General features: G+C 40.8%; 1 protein-coding gene across 1 annotated transcript in view; it reads left to right on the plus strand.

Moving 5' to 3' along the window:
* The window catches only part of COXFA4L2 (cytochrome c oxidase hypoxia associated subunit FA4L2), a 57,282-nt gene extending 33,007 nt beyond the window's left edge, over nt 1–24,275 (plus strand). Inside the window, exons 3-4 of the mRNA XM_014061737.2 lie at nt 20,449–20,503; nt 20,809–24,275. Of these exons, the coding sequence (XP_013917212.2) occupies nt 20,449–20,503; nt 20,809–20,865 (112 nt within the window). The 3' untranslated portion in view covers nt 20,866–24,275. The remainder of the gene's footprint in view (nt 1–20,448; nt 20,504–20,808) is intronic.
* The last annotated feature ends 505 nt before the right edge of the window (nt 24,276–24,780 follow it).

Raw genomic sequence — 24,780 nt, forward strand, 5'->3', positions numbered from 1 at the left:
AATCACCATCAGTGCATGTTTCTGGTAGTAGCTGACATATCAGCAGATGGGTCAGACTCTGTGTCTCTCCACATTCACACAGCATGTTGTCATCTGATAAGAACCTCCACTTGAGCATATTGGTTTTACATTTAAGTACTCACAACTCAAGACAATAAGTAATTCTCTAAACATGGTTGTAGCTGGCTTAGCTTCCATTTGGGGCATTTAGTTGTCAGCTTTAAGTCAACAGAACTCTTCTTACAACTTGCATTTCTGCATTGCCGCATGAACATGAGACAGTATTTGGACATCCTTATATAAACCATGGCTTAGAATGGACTAGTTCCACCACACACAAACTATAAGTAAACTCCAACAGTGGTAAAAACAGGTACACAGACTTGTGAATAGCTTCTAGAATAATTGGAGAGCTCAGTATTCCCATCTCAGCAGAAGTAGCATAAGTGGCAGTCCAGACAACCAATATTAAAGTTGATAATGTTGTCCCTTTTTCTCCTAAGATTTTTATTTGCTTTAATATACAGAAAGAGATATAAGGAAAAATAATAAAAAGAGAAAACATAAAACCAAAAATATTATCAGACAATGAGAAAAAAGTATTTTTACAGCATTAAATCTTGGCACACAGTAATATTTCATTAGATCAGTAGAAAACAAATTCATAAGCAGAGCGCAAAGACATATATAAAAAAAATCCAAGGTTGTAAGCCCAATATGACACTGCCTTTTCTTCATATCGTAACCATTCTATCTGCTATACTCCATTCTCATTAAATCCAGAGTATATTGTCATATACTGACAAATTCCACATTCACCAAATAATTCAAAATCATAATCCACCCTAATATATTTTAATCCATCTTCCCAAAGTTATATGAACAAGCATATGGATATTAAACCAAACTGAACAATTATGGGGCAAGCCTATAGTTTATACGTGTCATATTATACATTCAGAATGAAGCTGAAGACAAATTCTTTAAGACTCTTAACCATTGATTTATTAATAAGAAGAAGACAACAACTAGCAGTACGGTAGGTAGAGTCAATTATTGTGGCAATAATCAGTGCACTGTTTCATGTAAATAACTGATCTTGCATGTAAATAACTGATCTTGCATGTAAATAACTGATATCCATCTTAGTCAGTGTTTCTCAACCTTGGCAACTTGAAGATGTCTGGACTTCAACTCCCAGAATTCCCTAGCCAGTGAATACCGGCTGGGGAATTCTGGGAGTTGAAGTCCAGACATCTTCAAGTTGCCAAGGTTGAGAAACACTGAGCTTAGTGGTTGATGGATAGAAAGAGGGATGGGTGGGTGGATTATGTACCATCCAGTCATTTTCAACTTCTAGTGACCATATAGATATTCTCCATGACCCCCTATCCCAGTGATGGCTAACCTTTTCGGCGCCAAGTGCCAAACCGGAGTGTACATGTGCTTGTGCGCATGCATGCACACCAGAACCTGGAAGAGAGCAGAAGAGAGCAGCTGGCTGATGTCCATGCACTCGACAGAACCCAGAAGAGCAACTGGTGATGGCGCTCATACCCACAGAGAGGGCTCTGTGTGCCACTTCTGGCACGTGTGCCATAGGTTCACCATCACGGCCCTATCCTAATCAGTTCTTTCAAGTGTCCCAACAGTGCACTGATCGCCACAATAATTGACTCTACCCATCTTGCTGCTAGTCGTTGTCTTCTTCTCTTTCCTTCCACTTTTCCCCAGCATTAGAGCCATTTCCGGAAAGCTGGGTTTTTGCATAAGGTGTCTGAGGAGGATAATTTCAACCTAGTCACTTGAGTGAGAATTCTAGGTTGATTTGTTTGAGGATCCATCTGCTTGTGTCTTGTCTGTCCGCATTATTATCAGGAGACTTCTGCAACACCAAAGTTCAAAGGCCTAATCTTGCTACTTTGAAGTCCAACTTTCACTTCCACAGTGTCACAGGAATATAAAACTGTGCAATTCTGATTCTTGTAACTATAGACGCATCATATTTGAATATCTTTTCCAAGGCCTTCAGAGATGTCTTGCCAGATATTAACCTGCCTTAGTAATACTCTTTAATGACTATAAAAATACAACAGATTTTGAATCCTCAAAAAGACATTTAATTGAACACCTAACGATTCCACAGTTTTGGACAATCCTTATTCCCCTAATAATACCTTGAATGAATGTTTTTAAAATTTACAGGTAATAAGCAGGTGCACATTAATAACCCCTGCTAGACCCTCAACTCCCAAAAAGAAAAAGAAAATGCACATGCTATTTTCAAACTGGGATTATTCTCCCAGTGTAAATTTATGGTGATAATAAGAGTAGCTGCAGCCCAACATTATTCAAATATATTTTAGTCTTTAAAACTGGAAATGCAACTGACTAAAGAAGGAATCAAGCCCTTGCCAAGATATCAGAAAGAACATATTATCACTTAATTGTGCATATAATGTTTTCTCAATTTGATCACTTGAATTCCTTTGAGAAATAGAATTTGAAATATATGACCGGTAATAAAAATAAAGTTAAAAGCCCTGTTATCGTATGTGAATTGTAATTTAGTTTGTTTATACATCCCATAAGAATGTTCTTAATTATTTATCAACCTCCTTAAAATACGTTAAAGCTATTAACATAGGAATCTAATTACATATATCAGTCTTTTTCAATTTCACAAAAATTGTCTTTCCCATAAACTCTTTCTGATTTTTAACCCTCAGTTTATATCAACGCTAATTTGAAATAATATAAATTTGTAATATTTACATTTTCAATATTTAGATTTTGTTTCCCTTTGAAGTAATTATTCTGAAATAGTTAAAGGAAATCCAACCCTAATAAACCCTAAACATTTCCATAGATTTCTATAGACTTTATTATATGGGACTAATTGTCCTTATTAGAAGTGGAAAGATTCTGACTGGGATCCAAACAACCACACAATGAATTGTGAAAACCTTTGTGGAATAGAATAGAATCATTATTTTAGCCAATGACCTGTCCATAAAATACTTGGATACTTAAATGTCATGTTCCGGCATTCATGTTGAATGCAAACAGAGAGTCAGTTTGTTTGGTGAAAAACTTTATCTCTATCTAATATTACGTGATAACCAGCACTAAATGACAATGATACAAAGGTAAGCAAATCCAAGTCAGTTCTAACCAAGTTAACACCATCACTAATATATATATACCATTACCCCACCCAGCTCCACCCATAACTCCACCCAGATGACATCCAACCACCATCACCAATCACCATGAGCCACACCCTCAGCCACACCCCCACTCAGTGTCATCATAACCTCTTTCCTGGTTAGCCGCATCCAAGCAGAAGAGTTATGTCAGAGTAGGCAGTTGCACCCGAGTAGAAGAGTTACTTCTGAGGAGGCAGTTGCACCCAAGTTACTCTGCAGAGTGGTGAGGGAAGCCTTACAGAGCTACAGGCAGCTACAGGCTCCGCCAACATCAGAGAGTCAACATCAACGTGGCAGCGTTGGTGGTGTGTAAGCATGGCCGAGCAGGCATGGCGATGGATGGGCTCCCCCCTGAATGGCAGCCCGAGGGCTGACATTAAAATTAATATTGATAGTATCTTAATTAATTCTAATTGATTAATTAGTTTATCATACTGTAACGTGAACACCATTTCCAATTTTCTCACTCGTTTCCTACAAGCAAAGTCACTGGGGAAGCCAGCAGGAGGTCAGAAATGGTGACCACATGATGTTTCATTAGGATTTGCTTAACAATGGAAACTTGAAGCGGCTGAACTGTCCTCGCAAATTGGCATGGACTTGTGACATTGTGCTTTACAACCATCTTAGCAATGGAAATTCTTGTCCCTAAGGACTACCTGTATAAATAAGAGACCTTGGCACCTGGTAAATTAAATGCTAACGGCATACATTCTTTAATTAGAGTCTAATGACATGCATCGTGAGAATTTAAAGCATATGGATGAGATTATTGACAATTGAAGAGAAATTAAAGAGACACTTGTTCATAGTTCATAGCATATACAGAATGGACCAAAAATCAGGCCCCAATAATCATATGTTTTATTAGAGTGTTTTCCCCCCTGATAAAAAGTTACTATACTTAGAAATGTTTGAAAGTCATATGTCAAATGAATAAGGTACTATTGAGCAGAAAAAGTGGTTAAGACTCCAGACTAGAAGAGACTGTGAGTTCAAGTTCCACTTTACGCATGAAAGCTGGCTGGGTGACTTTGGGTCAGCTACTGTCTCTCAGACAGATTCACTTTACAGGGACGTTGTTGTGGGGAAAATGGGAAGAAGAGGACTATTCAGTGTGTTCACCACCTTGAGTTATTTATAAAAATAAAGCAGAATATAAAAAATAAATAGCGATCCATTTCAACATTTGATGTAATTTATATGATAAATTATCTATATGGCTTGACTTTAGGTGTACTCTGTATATGTGGACAAATAGTTGCCTGATGTAGCTGATGTAAGCAGCTTTAAAAAAAAAAACTTCTGAACTTGAGCACGAAAGATAATCCCAGAGGAATTCAGAGCTCTGAGAGCAACTTTTAGCTGGCTAATTTTATATTTGTTTTGATGCTAGGACAATGCTGACCTATAAGATTAGTAGCCTAGCGCACTGCAGGGACTAAAGAGATTTTTTTTAACAGCCTGGAACACCGAGATGGGAGAATAAAATATATCTGACAGGCAGATACATATATCTGCATGGGATCAAATAATCTTGAATAGAGGGCATATGCATACATGGCTAAGGGCAGATGTGGCTACTTCTCCAAGGGATTGTATAAACATGGTTTATTTTCTCTCCTTGAAGCTACCTTCCAAACAATTGAAGCTCTCTGTGGCATGGTCTCTGATGGTCTCCCCAGCGGATTATTGTCACAGCTACTGGATTCACAAGTCTTTCTTGTTAGTTTTTAGTGTTGCTTTTGAAATCTTAATTCCATCTTTTCAGCTTTACACATATAAATATATTTGTTCTCCAGCAGTCTTTGTGACCATAATGCTGAGAATTTCTTTTGGCATAAATCCTGTCCTTCATAGAAGGAGGAAGCTGGGACTGGTACAATAGAATCTCTCAGCCAATTATCAAGAGTCACTCCGCTAACATCTATGTCTAAAAAAAGGATAAGCACTCTGTCACAAACCAAGTTTGGCCCACAAAGTTCTCAGCTGAATAGAAGATTCTTAAACAATGTTTCTCAACCTCAGCAACTTTTAAGATGAATGGATGTCAACTCCCAAAATTCCCCAGCCAGCCAGGTTGGCTGAGGAATTCTGAAAGTTGAAGTCCACTCATCATAAAGCTTATAAGCTTGAGAATCATTGCTCTAAAATCTGGGGCTAATGCCAATTTTCCAAGCAACCTAGAGAATAGCAAGGGGAAGTGGGGGGACTCACTTCACACACTCCCAGATTGATTAGTTAGTTTTATATCCCATCTTTCTTTCTGGAGCTTGGTGCGATGTATAGCACTTCATCCCATTTTTCCTACCAGATGTGTATATTTTTGTAAGCTCTTCTGCTAGTGCTCCTGTAAAGAAAAGAGAGGATCATCTCAACCACCCTGAGCTTGTTATGGGAAGGCCAGGATTTAAAAAAAACAATACAATGCTATTTATAAGTGATTATCATTGACATATTCTAGGTATTTTGTCAGTGTTTGACAGAAGATATGCCACAGTTTTACCATTTGACAGCTGAGTTAGATGAGGTTTCATTTCTGACACCTGCCAAAAGTAAAGCAGGCAAGAAATGCCAAAAAACTAGATGCCCAAAATTCTCAAGTAAAATTTCATACGTATACCGACTTGCCTGAACCGTTTTAAATCATATGCCCCTATCATCATTCTTAGGCAAGAGAGCCAGGTGGTTTCTGACTCAAAATGAACACAGAAGGATGCCACTTGTCAGGCTATATTAACTTCACACACAGCTTCCTTAAGAAGCCATTCCTGAACCCAGCAGCTTTGCATTCTCCTCATGGTTGGCTGGAGAAAGCAGTCATTGGTTCATGATGGCTTCCACCTCTTCTCAGGTTTCTGAAGTGAACAGCAGTAAAAATGGCCACTTGGATGCCACTTTGTAAGGACTGAACTGTAGAGACAATTGTTCCAATACTCATTTTTAGGTAATCCTAAAGAAGAAGCAAAATTTAAAGACAGGAAAAGAAATGCAGGTTGACTTGTAAAAAAAATGCTCAGTAAATAGAAACTCATTTGGTCCTCTGCCAAACAAGGTTACTGGCTGATTCTAGACCAGTCAGTCACTCTTAACATAACCTTTAAGATTGTTGTGGGGGAAAATAAGAGATAGCAGCATCATGAATGAAAGAATGATGGGCTATGCCATCAAAATAGCCTTAAAGGGGTGTCTTGAACTCCTAAATGAATTGTCAGCGTGCACACAGGGTGACTACACGAGACAATCCAGGAGCAAATATAGTAAAATGAGGTATGTATTTAAATAGTGGTTTTATCTACAAATAATATATACACCTACTTTAGTCAGACCTCAAATAAACAGCAATCAGCAATGCAGCACAGAAGCACAAATGGAGAGATAGATATGCCCCAACAGGGCCTCTTCTTATTACTGGCTCTTAAAGTGATATCAGTCCAAATACCTTGTTGACTCATTTTCAGTATTACATCATCATAGCGGCTGGTCAGTGCTTTACCTGACATCAATGGTGGGTTTCAATTTATTTTACTACCAGTTCATTTGTGTGCACGTGTGCACATGACACTTCTGTGCATGTACAGGAGCATGCACAGAAGCATCTAGGGGGGGGGGCAGAGCCTCCCGCCACCGCCACTACCAGTTCACCCGATCTGGGGTGAACTGGCAGAAACCCACCTCTGCCTGACATGAATAATGAGACTTAAATCAGATGAGTGGATAGTTTGGTGAATGGGCCCCTGCTCTTACAAGAAACTCACTTGATAAACCTCTATGTGCCTATATTCTCACTCTGATCATGCCTCACTGATGCAATGATTATTCAAGGGGGAGGGGGAATCCATTCCCATTTCTTTTTTCCCTTGAGCAGAGATATTCTTACCTTTTAATCTCTGCATGCTCCTTAGGGGGAAAAGAGAGAGAGATGCCTGCTAATAATACGTGAGTAACAAGTGGATAGAAACAGCTGCCATCTTTATCATCATGGCTCAGGACTTCTGAGTCTAAATTCTAGAGGAAATTCAGTTGCTTCTTCACACCCAATAGCTTCAATTTTCCCCATTGTTCTTCTTTACAATTGTATTACATTTGGAAAGGTGGAGTAGTTTCAGTCCCGAACTGAGAAGTTAATTCAGCCTCATTTGAAGAAAAGAGGGCTGCATCTGACAGCGAGATTTCCATCCCTTGTCAGGCCTTGGTATCATGTCTGCCAATGTCCTGGATATTAATTTAAATGGAAAGATGCAGGTTATTTCCCTCTGGGCACCTTACCACCATCTCTGATTATTGCCTGACAGATAAATATGCATTAAAATGCATTTGTCAAGTCTATACTTTACTTGGCTTAAACAGCCCGTAACCAAAAGAACTGAGCATCCTTTAATATATTTTTGCACATTTATTCCTAAGCATATATACACATATAGTCAATTCCTTATCTCCATGCACTGCCTTTGTTCACAGAATACATGTGTTCATCGCAGCCGTTGTGTTTAACATTGTATTTGAGAAGATACGGAAAAGGAAAACGGTCAGATTTATAGTGCTTGAAAAGATTATATTTTAAAGGATTATGAAATTCTCACAAGTGTAGTACAGATATGGAACAAGAAGCAGGATCATATTCTTTTATCCTATCTTTTCATCCCCTTGTGTTTATTATCACCAAATAAGTACCGTACCAACATTCATATATGGTGAAGGAAAGAACAGGTCTATTTCACTGATACATTTGGTCTCTACAAACCTCTATTATGATTCTGGTTGGTTGCACAATCAGCTGTTTCGACTTGGCTTGGCATTTTTTATCCAGCTATTGAGTCCTTCCCAAGAACCTGGGATAGGTAGATGATGTTGTTTGATTGCAGTGTGTAAGCTGTCCTAAGTAAAGCTGTCTTTTGCAATCAACTGATGTGTCAACCCTGAAGCCATTTTGGAGCATCTTCAGGGCTGCCACAGTAGGGCTAGCTAGAGCTTTGGGAACAGGAGGACAGAGATAGAGATACTGGGGAATTGTAGCAAAAATAAATTCTTTCTCCTGGGAACTAAGGATGTTCTCATCCGGTGCTTGGGAGGCGTGGACTGAAACCAACTGGAGTTTGGATGATGGTGACTGGATTGGACCATGTAACAGACATGGACTGGGGGAAAGAACTTTGAATTTTAATTTGGGTGGGGAAAACCGCAGGACTTTCAGAGGCGGGTTTTCACCAGATGTGCCAATATGACATGCCTAATAATTTTGGACTTTGAAGAGCACCTAACCTCAGAGTTTTGATTCCAGTGGTGGGTTTCAAAAATTGTTCGAACCTACTCTGTGGGTGTGGCCTCCTTTATAGGAGTGGCTTGCCACCCATGTGACTGGATGGGATTGGCTTGCCACCCATGTGACCGGATATGAAGATGCCGACAACACTTGTCAGAACCACCTTAAATTACCTCACACACAGCACTGGCATGCATAAGAATATGATGTAAACTTGTTTTTTAAAAGGCATCTTTGGTTTGCGTTAAAACAACTTCAACACACGCAATGTTCTGATTGCACCACAAACGCAGTAGTCATCCTTACCTTTCACAGAGGCACTGAGTTTTATAAATATGAGCATGATAGTCAGTGGTGGGTTTCAAAAAATTTTGGAACCTTTTCTGTAGGTGTGGCCTGCTTTCTGGGTCCACTGGTGGAACCTCTTCTAACCGGTTCGGTAGATTTGACGAACCGGTTCTACTGAATAGGTGCGAACTGGTAGGAACCCACCTCTGGTTGGGTCTGTTACTTGGAACCCTGACATGATGTTGATTTGTCAATGCCATTGGTATCCAAGTGATGCTCCAGTTGTTTTGGGATTAGTACTATTTCTATTGGTATTATCTTTGCTTTCTTTTGCCACAGTTATTCTATATGCAGGTTTTTCTTTACATTTTACAATTTTTTTCTAGTTGTTTCTCTTATCTTTCTGCTGTCTTCAGGTATCACAAAGTGCACTATCCAGACTTTTTTTGTCTTTCTTATTGTTAATTATCAAGTGTGAAGTATTATTATTATTATTGTTATTGTCAATTTTTGACACCTTGCAACTGCCTGGACTAGTCCCTGCAGTTTTCTTGATAGGATTTTGGAAGTGGTTTGCCCTTGCTTTCCTTCCAGGACTGAGAGAGAATGACTGGCCCAAGGTCACCCAGCTAGCTTTGTGCCTAAAGCAGACTAGAACTCACAGTCAATGTTCCCTCTAAGCTGCCACGGGTGCGTGGCCGCACACATGGCAACAAAACACCACGCACCAGTTTCCAATTGCCGCGCAGTGGTTTTTGTGAGACGCCATCCATGATAATAGGAGAGGAGAGCCAGCCTGGAGACAGCAATCAGTTCTAGGTCCACAAGGCAGAAAGTAGCTGAGAGAAGGGGTGTGGGGGTTGGAAGAAGGCATGGGACGGGCTCCCAGCAGTGGCTGCTTGGATTTGGCATTAGAGAGAGAGAGAGAGAGAGAGAGAGAGAGAGAGAGGGAGGGAGGGAGGGAGGGAGGGAGGGAGGGAGGGAGGGAGGGAGGGGGAGAGGGAGAGCACAAGCGTGTGTATCCCTCCTTCTTTCAGCCCAACACTCTCACTGGCATCCTGGCCAGACGAGAGGGACTGCAGAGGGTCTCCTCGAGTCTAGGACAGCAAGTCATTCGATAGGAAAGTTGCCTTTTGGAAGGAATGTCCCAACTTGGCTCCTGCCTCGTATCTCCTGCCTCGTCTCTCCTGCCTCTTTGCTTCTCCGTTCAGTCATTGGGCAGCAGATTGAAAGCGGGAGCTAATACAGGTCATTCCTTCCAAGAGGCAAGTTTCTCATCGAATGACTCGCTGCCCTAGACTCATGGAGACCCTCTATAGTACCTCTCGTCTGGCCGGAATGCCAGCGAGAGTGTTGGGCTGAAGGAAGGAGGGATACACGCTCTCTAGGAGAGAGAGAGAGAGAGAGAGCGTGAGTGAGTGAGTGAGTGAGTGAGTGAGTGAGTGAGTGAGTGAGTGAGTGAGTGAGTGTTAGTGGGCAGACTTAGCACTTCATTAAGTTTGTTTCTCTATGTGTTGTGTATATACATGTCTCCATGGATGCAATTGTGCAAGCATTTTTTTTCCTCTTTAAAAGAATTTTTGGATTCTCTTCACCAAACCTTTAAGACTGAAAGAGAGTTGAAATATAAAGAGATTGTCAATCACCATACTGTTAGATTGATAGGCAATTATGGACTATCTTGATTATATCCTCCTTAGAACGAATATGCTACTGTATGGTTGAGAAAAAGATCAAACTTCATTCCATGGAAACCCAACAAAGTTCATAGGGAGGATTTCTTTCTACGATGGACTTCTTGGGTCAACAGTGAATATCAGTTATCAAAAATGTCGGTAGAAAATTAAGCAGACAATAGGCAATTACAAAAAGGGAAGCCAACTTTCTGAATTCCGTTTCTTTGCACTTAGTGACTTATAAATAGACTAATGTTCTGAAAACCTGACCTAAATTACTATATATTTTAAATAGCTGTAAAGTTATGCTGAAAAAGTTGTTCTCAAGGTATTGTGATAAAGTCAATAAAAAGAAGGGAATTCTTGATGAACTTAAGGAAAAATGAGAGTATTGGATAGTAAATGGACAAATAAAATTACCATTCAAAGAGAATATTTGCACCTCAGTGTTGAAATGAGATGTTCTCTCTTACTCTTACTCTTACTCTCTTCTTTCTCTGTCTCTCTCATCCTCTTTCTCTTTGTCTCTCTTCTCTTTCTCCTTCTTTTCCATTCTTCCTTCACCTTCTCTCTCCTTCTCTCTTTGATGCAGATCTGCTGCAACATCTTCTCTCTCCTCTTTGTCTCTTTCTGTCTCTCTTACCCTCTTTCTCTTTGTCTCTCTTTCTCTCTCCTTCTTTCCCACTCTTCTGCCACTTTCTCCTTCTCTGTCTCTTTCTGTCTCTCTTCCCTCTTTTTTCTTCCTCTCTTCCCTCTTTTTTCTTCCTCTCTTCCTCTCTCCCACTCTTTTATCACTTTCTCTCTACCGCCCAACCTGTCCCCATACTTATCTTTGACTGATCATGTTTGCAATAATTTACCTTTTCTAAATAGGCACAGTTCCCTTACCAGATCCCTCGCTCACTCAACAACACATACACACACATAAACACACACAAAACCATTTTTCTCCATTCCAATTCAGATGCTATAAATCAATTGCTCTGTGAAACATCTGTGAAAAAAATTCAGGTGCTCAGGCATAAAAATGTGCCGCTCAAACACTATACTTTTCAGCACCACTGAAAAAAAATTAGAGGGAACATTGCACAGTTTCCTGTTTTCTAGCCTGATGTCTTAATCACTACACCAAATTGACTGCTACTTTGAGTCCTACTTAATTATGATCCCCACTAACCACTGAATTGATTTCATGGATGGGCATAGACTCTATTTTCATTGTAATTCAAAAATGGGCAGGCCAGATGTTTTCTCAGGTTTCCCTCATGCACCCTTGCCCATACACAACCTGAGATGGTCTCATGCTTGAAAAAAAGTGAGAAAATTCAAGGCAGAATACAAGGAATTCTGGAATTCAAGGAAACACACAACTACCATCAAGGAAGGCATTATGGGGCAGAGGCAAATCTGATTCAGGAGAAGCTAGCCAACAGAAATCAATAACAGAAAATCCTAGTAAATTATATCTCAGAGTTAAAAATGTTCCATTTTATGTTTTCTGTCTCTGAAATCAAAAAAGCTAAAAGAAAGCAAAAATAAACACATAAACCATATGTTGGTTTCTTATAAAGTTCATCAACTTTTGTGAAAAGGAAGGAGATCACGGAACAATATAGAGCTGATTTCATAACATGAATCAGAGGTGCAGGGCAATTAAAAACATATTCAGACAAAATTGATGAACATGAATAGAGAATTTGGAAGTGTAAAGAGTTAGTAATATATGATCTGGCATTTGCAAGAATGGAAATATATTGATGGGTAGCATGGTATAGTAGTTAAGGGGTTAGATTGTCACTGAGAGACCTACAGTAGTTTCAAATCCATTCTCAGTCACAGGAGCTTACTTGGTGTCTGCCTCCTGACTGCAAAATGCTTGCAAGGGGTTCCTGATCAGATTTGCTGAAAGGTTACAGCAACCTCAGCCCTTAGAAGATTTTAACTTTCAAAAGCCACTTTTCTCCCTTATCCTGCTAAGGCGGGATTCTTTCCAGCATCTTAACCGCAACCTACTTATGAATTGTCAGAAAGACCATTCTTTTGACTAATAGAATAGGAATGTCCAGATGTCCAGAAAGAGAATCCTTCTCAGGCTTTGATCATACCATTACACTGAACAACTCTGAACCAGACGTTCTCTCCCAGCCCGACTTAGCTCACAATGTTGTTGTTGTTGTGGGGAGAAATGGAAGGTGGGAAGTGCAAGCGCTTTGAGCTTATATAATAAAAGTGGGATATAAATCTTACAAAGAAAGAAATCACAAATGAGAAGTCACTTATTATCAATTATGGACATTTAGTGATTTCCACTGGAAACCGGAAGCATAGCCCACCCACCCACCCCAGTGCACATGCGCATGCCGGGAAGATGATTTTCCAGTTTTGGCATGCACATACACACCAGCCACCTTGTCTTCTGGTTTCTGGTGCACATACGCATGCAAAGACCAGCTGGCCGATGTGCATGTACATGCCAGAAACCAAAATATCATTTTCCCAGTGCATGTGTATATAGAGGGCGGCTGCTCTTTCGGTTGACAGCATGCGCACATGTGCTCCCATTTTGGCACTCAGTGCTGAAAAGGTTCGCCAGCACTGCCATAGGATGAAAAGAGAGGCTTGGAGAGTTGAATTTTATGATATCTCATGTACAGCAAAGTTAATAAGAGCAAAAACATTTAAATTGTAAAGGATCAAAGAAGGCATTTGTTGTTTAGATCTCAAAGCAATGTCCCCCCTATCCTTATTTCAAAGGAAAACCTTACTAACCCATTTAATAGTTGCCATAATATACCAAGGCCAGTAATACAATTTTTTTAAAATAGTAAATACTCAGGTGAGATTCTCTCTTCTCTTGTGACTTCAAATATTTTTTCCTAATGCATACATTTGGGACCCATTTCATAAGTTGCATACTGGGATCCAGTTTGATCTCCGTAAATTCTTAATATACAATTACTGCATCTAGGAAGATATTCACTTAGGTAGATTATTCACAGATCCCCCACAAGGTTAATGAGATCACACAAGAGAGGAGTAGAAATTTATTGGAAAGAAGAGTGACCTTATACTACCAACAGAAACTAAGCTACATCTTTCAGTATCAGGCAAGAAATAAATCTGTTTCTTGCTTTTCATTAGTTTCTTCAGTGCGGTAGGTAATTTCACACAAGTATAGTAGAAATCTCCTTCTGGGCTCCACTTAACTTTCCCTGTCTCAGTTATTCATTCTTCAACAGAGTATTCTCAATGGGCTCAACCAATCTAGTTTCCCCAGAATTTCTGCTATCATTTTACCAAATACCAAATCATTTCTCTACAATCTCTCCCACTCTTGCTCTCTCACAATTGGCTGTTTCTTTCGGGGGTTCTAAAACCTTATCTTTTCAGAATCTTATCACAAAGCTCAGTAGCATATGATTACATCCTAGGACAGAGACAATCCATAAAGGTGCCAGTGATGTAGTAGTTAAGATGCCGAGCTTCCCTTGGGGAGATCTATCATGTAAAGCTGCCTTCAAGACGAGATAATCCATTGCCTCACCTGATTCAATGCAGTACTGACAGTCGTTGTTTAGCAACCGTAATTGGGAAAGCAACTAAGTCATTAAGTGAAGCAGCTGCTACGTAAAACTGCAGCTGGGCTTATGATCTTCCTTCGGCTTTCCTTTGTTTTACAGACTGGCAAAGGTGGTAAATAAAAGCATTGATTGGAAAGTTACTTTTTCATTACTGTTGTAACTGCAAAAGGTCACTGTCCGAGGTACTAGTAGCTAAACAAGGGCTACCTGAACTGTCAAATAATACAGTTTACAGAAGGCCTATAAAGGCTTACGGAGAAAGGTTTCTTTCCAAATCCTACTTTCCAGACTACTATATGGAAAGCACACACCCAAATGCTTTCTTGCCTAGCATCCTTATACTATGTAACCTATGACAATCCAAAACATAAAATTAAATTCAATATCCCATTTTTTTTCTCACCAAAGAGTTCCTTGCAGAAATGAGAAGACTATTAATTACATTCAATTCTGAAGTTTTAACCATTTTAAATTTGAATGAAATATTCCCTCTATCAAGCAGAATACTTTCATTATCTCTGCTTTAAGAGAATTTTAGAAGTAACAGGGATTGTACCCATAACATTGTAAGGCAAGTCTTAAGAATTTAAATATAGACATTAAAAATATTATTTAACTAAATTTTCCTTTTCAAGTATCTATTTCACAATCTTTGCTTGCAACATTTAAATACGGCTATTACTCAAAAATAAAATTTGCAGTTAAGAATGCTGTTAGGCTTTAAAATGTTATTTCAAAAAAATGAAGCAGGTTGGTTGATCTTACTAGCTCAGGATTTACTAAAAATGGTTTTAAAAAATTAGAGTTCAATAAAGAGCATCCAAGTTGATTTTGCATTTTAAAAAAGGATATTTTGGCAAAGTTGCCCTTTATGCTTACTATGCAGTAAGCTCAATTTAAGTAAACATCCGGTAGGACTCAGTTACGTTAATTGCCAGGGTCTTTTGAACCATTTTACAAATACTTCTGTGCAAAAACAACTTGGTTTTTTTTTTCTGTGACTTGAGACAAGGATTTTCCAATTGTTTTCTTGTTCACTTGTAATACTTTTACACTTCAAAAGGCAATTTGGGGCAAAAAAAATAAAATAAAAAAATAAAATCTCTCTCTCTTACACTGCTCATACGGTTAGTATAGTTGACGGAAAAGGATTGTAACAAGACTTGGCAGCTTGTGGCTTACAACCATAATCTTGTTAGCTCATTGCATTACTTACTAGGGAACCTGTGTCAGCAGCAAAGCAGCAACACACACTGACATCTCTGAGATTGCTAGTGGGAAGGGGAGGCAGGACAGCTTCACCAAAACCCATTGTCTAAAAGAAACAGCAAGATAGGCCCAGGGAACAGACAGCCTTGGGTGCCTTTCAGTTACTCCTGTGTGTTTTGTTTGAAACAATGCATCTTGGTTAAAAGAAAAACAAATTGTGGGAAGAGGTTAAAGGATGTACACTAGTGTAAACTTGGTTCTGGCCTCGCTTTGTTCTATTTTTCTTCTTCTATTACTGCATTTTTATTATACAGATAGTCCTGGACTTATGACCACAATTGAGCCCCAAATTTCTGTCGTTAAGTGAGTTTTGCCCCATTTTACAATGATTCTTGCCTCCTTTGTTAAGCAAATCACTGCAGTTGATAAATAACACGATTGTAAATTGAATCTGGCTTCCCCATTGACTTTGCTCGTCAGAAGGTTGCAAAAGAGGATCACATGACCCCAGGACAATGCAAATGTCATAAATGTGAGTCAGTTGCCAACTGTCTGAATTTTGATCACATGACCCTGGGGATGCTGCAATAGTCACAAGTGTGGGAAATAGTCATAAGTCACTTTTTTCAGTGCTAAAGGAACTGTTGTAAGTCGAGGACTATCTGTATAATTTATTTGAGCGCCTATACTTTTACCAAGGCTCATTTCTTTTTGCTTTAAAATTTATAGATTGTCTTGCACTTCGTTGTTCACAAATCTTGAAAGGCATTTACTCAGAGAAATGAGAGTAGGTATACATTCTAAGGCAAATCTATGGCACGCATGCCCAAAGTGGCACACAAAGCCATGTGGCCTGGCATGTGCGGCGTCACCCGTTCCTCTTCCAGGTTTCTGGCATGTATGCATATATGACAATCAGCTGGCCTTTGTGTGTGCGGCAATGCCATAAACTGGAAGAGCTGGTCTTCGAATTTTCCTCCGTGACCCTGCATGCTGGCCGGCCGATCATTGAACATGCATGTGCACCAATAACTGGAAGACTAGCTGGCCAGTGCACATGTGTGCACCCAAAACCAGAAGTTCATTTTCCGGCACGCACATGCCCCCTGGGCAGCTCCTCTTCTGGGTTTCGGCCCAGACACACGCACATGCATGCACACGCTCCATTTTTGGCTCTCGTTGCCAAAAAGGTTCACCATCACTGTTCTAAGGCAGTGGTTCCCGAACTTGGCAACTTTAAGACTTGTGGACTTCAACTCCCAGAATTCTCCAGCCAGCAGAGCAGAGCTGGCTGGAGAATTCTGGGAGTTGAAGTCCACAAGTCTTAAAGTTGCCAAGTTTGGGAACCACTGTTCTAAGGTATACAATTTAAGGATTCTCTTTAGATAATTGTTCTTAGAAACTCTAGAAGCCTGGGCAAGGAAGGAAGCTCCTTATATGGAATGATGTGAAGAGGGAAATGAGTGAGTGTGTAAGGGGTGGTATGCTATAGGAGTGGAAGATTGTAATATCTGTGCTGGCTGGAGAAGGTCTTTGCAGCCGCCCATCTAACAGCTTGTTGTTGTCATTCTTGGGTGAAAAATAAGGAACTTAATTCATGCAATTGCCTGTTTCCTTGATCCCAGCTCAGAAACAAATTTGGTGAGGAATAAAATATTCCCACAATTTCATGTGCAAGCCACTCTAATCTACGGCAACCTTATTGCACAGCTATAACCTATGCAGGACCTTTTCAGGCGAACAAACTTTATTAAAATGTACAAGCTTCATGCATTTTAATCACATTTGCTAGTCTGAGAAGGTGCTACCACGCTGCTCCTGATTTTTGGCTCTCACAGACCAGCATTGCAATCATCTATAGTGACTTATTATGCATCGTGCTTTCAAACTGGGATGAAGAATGTGACTATAAGCCTCCCGACCAAAGTCCCCAGTGTATCCTTTGTCATCCACTGAAAGGCATGGAGGAAGCCAGTGCAAGTGCTTCATGTTTCTGTGCTTGTCAAGAAAGGAGGTGCAAAGGAAGGAAGGTTTGCTACTGGAGGGTAACAGGCAGGGCCAGATTTAGATGAAAAGAGGCCCTAGGCTATTCCACTTATGAGGTCCTTTCACCTCCCATTTTTAAGTTTGTAAATTACATGAGACAATAAAATACATCATTACTGTGATATATATCAATATATATCAATAGAGCCAAGGTGGCGCAGTGGTTAAATGCAGCACTGCAGGCTACTGCTAGATCAGCAGGTCAGCGGTTCAAATCTCACCGGCTCAGGGTTGACTCAGCCTTCCATCCTTCCGAGGTGGGTAAAATGAGGACCCAGATTGTTGGGGGCAATATGCTGACTCTCTGTAAACCGCTTAGAGAGGCCTGAAAGGCCTATGAAGCGGTATATAAGTCTACTGCTATTGCTATTGCTATATAGCTGGCCTCCCGATGGAGGGCAGCTCTGTTCTGTGGCAAAGGCAGCGAGGGCAGCCGCCTCCCCTGCTGCGCTCAGCTGCCCGGCTCGGCCCCCTCGCCCTCACCTGCCTGGCCGCTGGTGGGCTCTGCGTCGACAGGGCGGCTACTGGGAGCGACCGCGCCTCTCGCCCGACCGCCGGTGCCGGGAACGTGGGCGGACTCCCCAACTGCCGTGGCGCTGGAACGATCTTAACCAATACATTTTTATGTTTGTTTATTAGTCATATGCGTAGAATTTCTCTTTATTTTCGGTTCAGTGTTTTAGTGTTCACTGTTTTTAGAATAGTGTAATTTTAATTTTGCTAACAATTTGAATGTAGGCCCCTCTTGATCTTGAGGCCCTAGGCTGAAGCCTAGTTAGCCTATAGGAAAATCCGGCCCTGATAACAGGGCTTGGGCCCAACCCAGAGATGATCTTATGCCATCTACAATGACCCTTGGGAGATGGTCTGACCTGCAGCTAAATGTAAAAAAAAAAACAGATGCTGAGGTATGTGAATACAATCGTGAGGTTTGCCAGGAGAAAATCACACTGCTTAATGGGTATAAAGCAGTGGTGGGATTCAGCCAGTTCTCCACTTCGGGAGAACTAGTTGTTAACTTTCTGAGCAGTTTGGTGAACTGGTTGTTGGAAGAAATCATTAGGGCAGAGAACCGGTTGTTAAATTATTTGAATCCCACCAAAGTGCCTTTGCCTCACTGCTGACTATCTGGAAACATGATTGCCCTGGAAGGAAGATCTTCCAGGAAACAGCTGGATTTCAGGTAGAACTGAGGTTCTGCCCTTTTGGTCTTAGAAATGAAGTAACTGACTCAAAATCTACTCAGGACCCTAAATTAAATGTGGCCTTATACCAAGCAGAGTAGTAGGCAAGCCCAGAGTCCAACAAGCAGCATTTATATGCGCAACTCGCCTTGACAGTAGCCATTTTGTAATCTGGCGTTGAGAGGTTTTTCATGAGGCCAAATGAGGATGCAGACAAATTCATGCCTTTTTATCTCAAAATAGCTGAATTAAATACCGTTAGCCCATCTTAAAGAGCTAAGTAGGCTTGGATCTGGTGAGTCCTTGATGGAAAATGACCACACAATCCCAGGACTGTAATCTAGACTGGAAAGTCTTACAAACATCCTACAAAGAGATAACAACAAACCAATTTCATATATTCTTGCCGAGAAAACTACATGGATGTGTCCAAACTCAACTTTTTATGATCATGTGCTTAATGTGGCAAGTTGACTAGAGAAGAAGGCTGCAAATACTGTACATATACAACATAATGCAGTGTACACTCTCCATTCACACACAGACACACACACACAGAGCCATGTTCTGCAGAAACAAGGTCATATTTTTTACCACAAACCAATTCAGAGAGACTCGTAACTTCCCCTGTCTGTTTTCAATTAACCGCCGTTTATCATCTTGCCTAGAGGCACTAGTTAATCTTAATTGCATTTTATTCAAGCCAGCCAGCTAGATTCAGAATCCATGATTTGAAATTGGGTGGCTAGAATAAGGCGTAGTTAAGTGAACTTCGTATAGGTTCAGAGATAAAAAGAATGTTTATCAGTTTAAGTTATTATATCCCGTTTCTCAGGGCTATTCTGGAGGGAAAAAATAATTAAGGTGTGCAAAATTGTGTAGGCCTAAGGTTTATTCTTGGAGCCTATCAAACATCCTGATTCATTGGATTCTACTCCCATGATGCTCAGCCAGGATGGGTCAAAGAAAAAAGGCTATTTTATCTTTCCATTGATGGCTGTTATCTTACCTCTTATATTTGCCCACTACTAGCTTTAGAAACAAAGGGAATAATCTTGGAGTTACTAGACAACCCATTTTGCATAAAAATGAACAGTGCCAGCAGCGGATGTAACTTTCATAATTGTTTTGGCTTAATTATTGTACAAGGTTTTAAAAATGTACTTATTTCATTATTCCCTGTTGTCTATCATTCTGGGATGGCTTATATAAACTGTTTTTTATAAAACAATTAGTTCAAAACCTGGAAAAAAAAACCCAACCCAACAGAATTAAAATAGCAGGAAGCTTTTAAAACCTTACAATAAAAACAACATTATTTCCCCCTAAAATCCAATTTATGTCCCAGTCTCTGTAAGAACGGGCAGTATAGTATATCTCTTATCTCAGGATAATAATCCATGAAACTAATAAAGCAGACCATTGTCCGTAAAATTTAGACTACTTCAAATTTGCTCATTTTAAAGTGGCAGAAGAATATTTGTGGGTTTTATCTAAACTATTATTTCCCTTTAAGAGTGGAAGAGTGGAAGATCATGGTGATGAGCCTTTTTTATAATGTATTAATACATTTATACTCCCCCCCCTCCTTGGGCAGCTCACAAAACAAAGAGTAATGTTTTATCCTCGCAAGACTATGATGTAGATTGCAGTAAGAAATGGTGACTGAGTGAGCACTATAATTGTCTCCTTGGTCCCAGTCCACCGCTTGTAGCTATATGACACCCATTTTGTCCACACTAGTGTCCCTTTTTATTAATGCTTAAAGTACCAACATGAATTCAAGCAATAACACGTGGGTGGGTTGGTGAGTCCAGGTCCCCTAATGGTCTTTCTGATCAAGATATCTTCATTGCAAGAGAATTCCCCAAAACAGGCTGGGGATAAAAGCTATCCTAGTGCACATTACGAGCAACAGAGCAAGAAGCAGCTCAATTGCAAATTCCAGATGACACACTCATTATGTATAATTTCATTTTGTTTGTTTTCCAGCTGGGAGAAAAACCAAGAATCGTGGAATAATCTGGGTCCCAGTGACCAGTACAAGGTAGGTGCGGGACTACCAGTGAGCACCCCAACAATAGTCCAACAATTAATCCTGGAAAAACCTTGGCAGGTATATAGAAAGGAAGACCTGTGAGTGTGAGGATTTAAGGCTGTATTTTTTTCAAGCCTGCAACTTGAATTTGTGCGAACTTCAAGTTGCCGATGTTGATGAACACTGATTTAAGGAGTGTAAACACTGATTTAGGGAGTGTATTTTAAGGGGAGGGGGACTCATTGCCTCATACCACATTCATCTGATCAAGGTTCAGAAAAGGAAGCGTTCATCAATAATGCCTTCTTCCCTAGTTATTTGCCATGTCTGTGGACTCCAAAGACCTGGAGAAGGATCGTCCAGACTGCTGAAAGTGCCACACTGTGTCAGTTCCCTACTCCTGCCATGTTGAAGGAAAGTTGCTGGACTTGTCATTGGCATAGACACATCTTCTGCCCCCTTGCCAGGCAGAACATGTCAGCCTTTCGAGAGTTCTCGACGAAGCTTCTGCCTCAGCCAAGATAACTTTGCAGCTGTTCTCCTCTGCCTCTGCAGTTTGCTGGTGGCGACCGCAAAGATCACCAATCAACATCTACAGCCCATCCAACAGAATCAAAAGTGCGCAGTGACCCATTCTACCACTGGGAAATGCCCCTAAATATTGAGCTGACAAACAACTTGTTTATTTAAAAAAAAAATCAGGAGGATGGGGGGAAGAGAGGGAGAGACAAAGTGACACAAAGCACGTTCTTTTTGGTCCCATTTGTGCAAACTTCTTGGTTCAGTATTTTCCTTCCCTTCCTACAAAAATCCTTGACCTTGATGTGTGGCATTTCCTGCCTCCCACGCTCAGTTTTACCATTCCCACAGAGACAGGACAGTCCCAGCACCTAGATCAGTGATGGAGAACCTTTTCGGCTTGGTGTGTCCAAAATTTGAAAAATGCTTAATTTGACTCACCACCCTCCCCTTCAAGCAAAAGAGAAACAATTCTTTACATATTCATTTTGTTTTTAAAATATATATATATACAGTCCAATCTTGTGTGATTCCCAGAATCTGCTGCACACTTACCCTCAGGTAGTGTTCTCTTTCTGTTGACAGGCCCTGCGGCAGTTCTGGGTCACCCGAGGCCTTCATTCTTGAAGCGGCTTGGGAGAAGGCTCTTCCACGGCCTCTGCAGCCTCCGAAAACCACAAAAGCATGTCCCATTCTTGTATGGTTTTCAGAGGTTCTGGAGGCTTCAGAAGTTGGCAGCCCTCTCACATGACTTCTGGAGGGTCCGGAGGCCACATGAGGACACACCCCATTCTCACACAGCCTCCAAAACTTGTGCAAGAACAGGGTGTGCTTTCAAGAATATTGTCGGATGTTGGTGAATGTCAGTGTGTCACCCAAAATGTGGTGTGTCACTCTTGACATTGTGTCATAGGTTCGCCATCATTGACCTAGATATTGGAATTAATAATGCCAGTTAAATTCTTTTAGAGGATGTCGTCCTTGTTGAGGCTCTTTTAAAATAAAAACAAATAATTAGCAGCAAGGAACTCCATCCCTAACTTTCTATACTATTTTACTTAGGGTTCTAAGCTCTCTGGATTCTTTAGCTTCCTCCACTTTGAGGTCTAGGATCATAAGCATAGCTCGGTGGCCCCAAAACAAATCTTTCAGATACACTCCAAAATTTCAACTTTAACCTTCAATTAAAGCACCAGCAGTATCTACATTGGGGCTTGAGGATTTAACCTGCAATTTGGGGAAACAGCAACAGCAATGAAAGAACCAGCAGGCACTGTTTGGGGGCACAATAATGCCAGCATGTTGCATCAGTAGGAAAGCTGTCAGATCTGGCTTACAAAAATCAGCAGCAAAGAGTATTCTGTCTCACTCTTACTGATGACTGCGGTCTTTTTAATCTGAAAGAAAGAAGAAGAAGGTGGCATGGATAATACCACCCATCTGACAGTTGCAGGGAAAGGTTGCCCCACTTATCCATAGCCTTCTTCACCTGTGGCTCTGCTTCTATATGTTGGAACTCACTAGGACAATATCTTATGTTCCTCTGTGGCATGCTTTTTAAAGACTGAAGGGCTGGCTGGAAGCCTCCCTGTCTGTGGAGCCCGTGGTAGCTATCATCTCTTTCACTGACTTTAGGCCGTAATCAAGATGCATTCAGGCATCCTGCAGTTATTTGGTGGCACTTTGCTTTTCCCAAAGTTAAGCAGGGTTAAACTGGATTTGTACTTGGATAGGAGACCAGCAGGAAATCTTTCTAAGAAGACAAAATATCTTAAAAGATGATACTGGCCAAGAAAATCTGTGAAGATGCTATGAACTGAGCTCCACTGAAGGAGTCTTTAGCTTTCTCCTACCCTGTCAGCCCTCAGTTCAACTCTTTCACAGATTTCCCTTAATTTTATACTATTACAGGACATGAAGTGATTAGGAATTACAGTACAGCAAGGTAAAACTGCAGTTGGTTTTATCCTCTGCTTCACCTAAGCTTTACATGCCTTCTGTCGTACCTCACACCAAGATAATTTCCTCGCAGAGAAAAAGAAATGATACCTCTGCTCCTACACAGAATAAATTATTTAAATCTACTGAGACTCAGGACCAGGTGTGAAATTCAGCAGGTTCTGACAGGCTCTGGAGAACCAGTAGCGGAAAATTTGAGTAGTTCGGAGAACTGGCAAAAAACACCTCTGGCAGGCCCCAGAGTGGGGTGGGAATGGAGATTTTGCAATATCCTTCCCTCAGGAGTGGGGAGGGAATTGAGATTTTGTAGTATCCTTTCCCCTGCCATACCCACCAAGCCACGCCCACAGAACCGGTAGTAAAAAAAATAATTGAATTTCACCACTGCTCAGGACTGACATCCCAAATCAACCTAAGCAGTGGTCTGAATCCAGACCTGAGGCACAGCTGCGTTTTGTTTGACCACGGTTAGTACAATAAGCCATGGCTGATGTCTAAGCCATATACTTAGTTTATTACAACTTCCCATAATCTCTTCATTCTGCACATCTGTAATGTGCCAAGTGCCCTGGTGTGCTATTTTCATGCTGACGTCTGCCAGGTAATGTAGATCTGGCCTTTCTTTTTAACAGCCCTACAATTCTCCAATCCATTATTCATTCTTGTCCCTGCCTTTTAGAACAAACTTTGACCCTTAGCAGAGAGGAAGATGAGAGCCAGTTTAGCCTAGAAGTTGAGACCGGGAGACAATGAGTTCTAGTCCCACATTAAAAAAAAAAAAAGCTGGGGGATCTTAGGCCACTCACTTCTCACCATCCTGGGAAGCATACAATGACAAACCATTTTCAAAATTTTGCCAGGAAAGCTGCAGTGACTAATTCATCAGTTGCCCAGAGTCAACAATGTGCACACAGGTGCACAAATGCACCCACATATACAAGAAGGACCAGTGAATAAAGAAATTGCCATAGCTGTATAAGCATTTTTTTTAAAACTGCCATAGAAAAAGACATGTCTTCCACCTGGCAGTCTTGCAGGACTGGGATTCAACTGTATATGTAAATATAGTGCAAATAATCAGCTACACAACTGTAACATTAGAGTGCAAGCGTGTTTTGTACTCCCATTTTACAGTTATTACAACTGATGGCCCTCTTTCCCAAGATAGGTCACATTTCCTATAGCTGTTGTCTTAGCTCTAAAAGCAAGAAAGGGGGGGGGGTTGTGGATGACCCACCATCTAACAAGTCTGCAGTGAAAAAGTGGCGTGTGTTGTCTCCTGCTGCTCCCTTAAATCTTTAGTTTCCTGCCACCCTGTAGGAACAGATGACAGTTCTGCTTGGACTCTGGAGAGAAATGCAACATTCACTATTATTTGTGATTATTCTCACTCCCTTCCTCTCTCCCCCCCTCCCCCCGCCCCCGCCACCTAAGCCACACACGCCGAAAGCAAAATCCAATCGCGGTGAACAAATCCAATTTGCAGTAGCAGCTAATAGAGTTTGTTGCTGGTTTAAGCGATGGCAGCGTCAGAAAGGCTCTGAAAAGCATCTAGGCCTCAGGCCAAGTAGAGAAAGAATGAAGTTGGCTAGTGAACCATCCACACACATGGGGTTGGGCAAGCATTTTTTAATTTTTTTTCCCCCTCAACCTTTGACTGGGCTCCAGAAAAAAATGAAATTTACCAGGAGAATGATACAATTACATCTCTATGCATTCTCCTGTTTGCGTTAAGACTAGGCAAAGACGAAGAGGAAAACTCAAGTGCCGCTGGGATCAAACTCTTGAGGGCAGCACTCATCTCTGTT

Source organism: Thamnophis sirtalis, unplaced genomic scaffold (assembly GCF_051295495.1).
Source record: "Thamnophis sirtalis isolate CommonGarterSnake01/CBP01778 unplaced genomic scaffold, rThaSir2_p1.2 scaffold_3, whole genome shotgun sequence".
Classification (NCBI taxonomy): domain Eukaryota; kingdom Metazoa; phylum Chordata; class Lepidosauria; order Squamata; family Natricidae; genus Thamnophis; species Thamnophis sirtalis.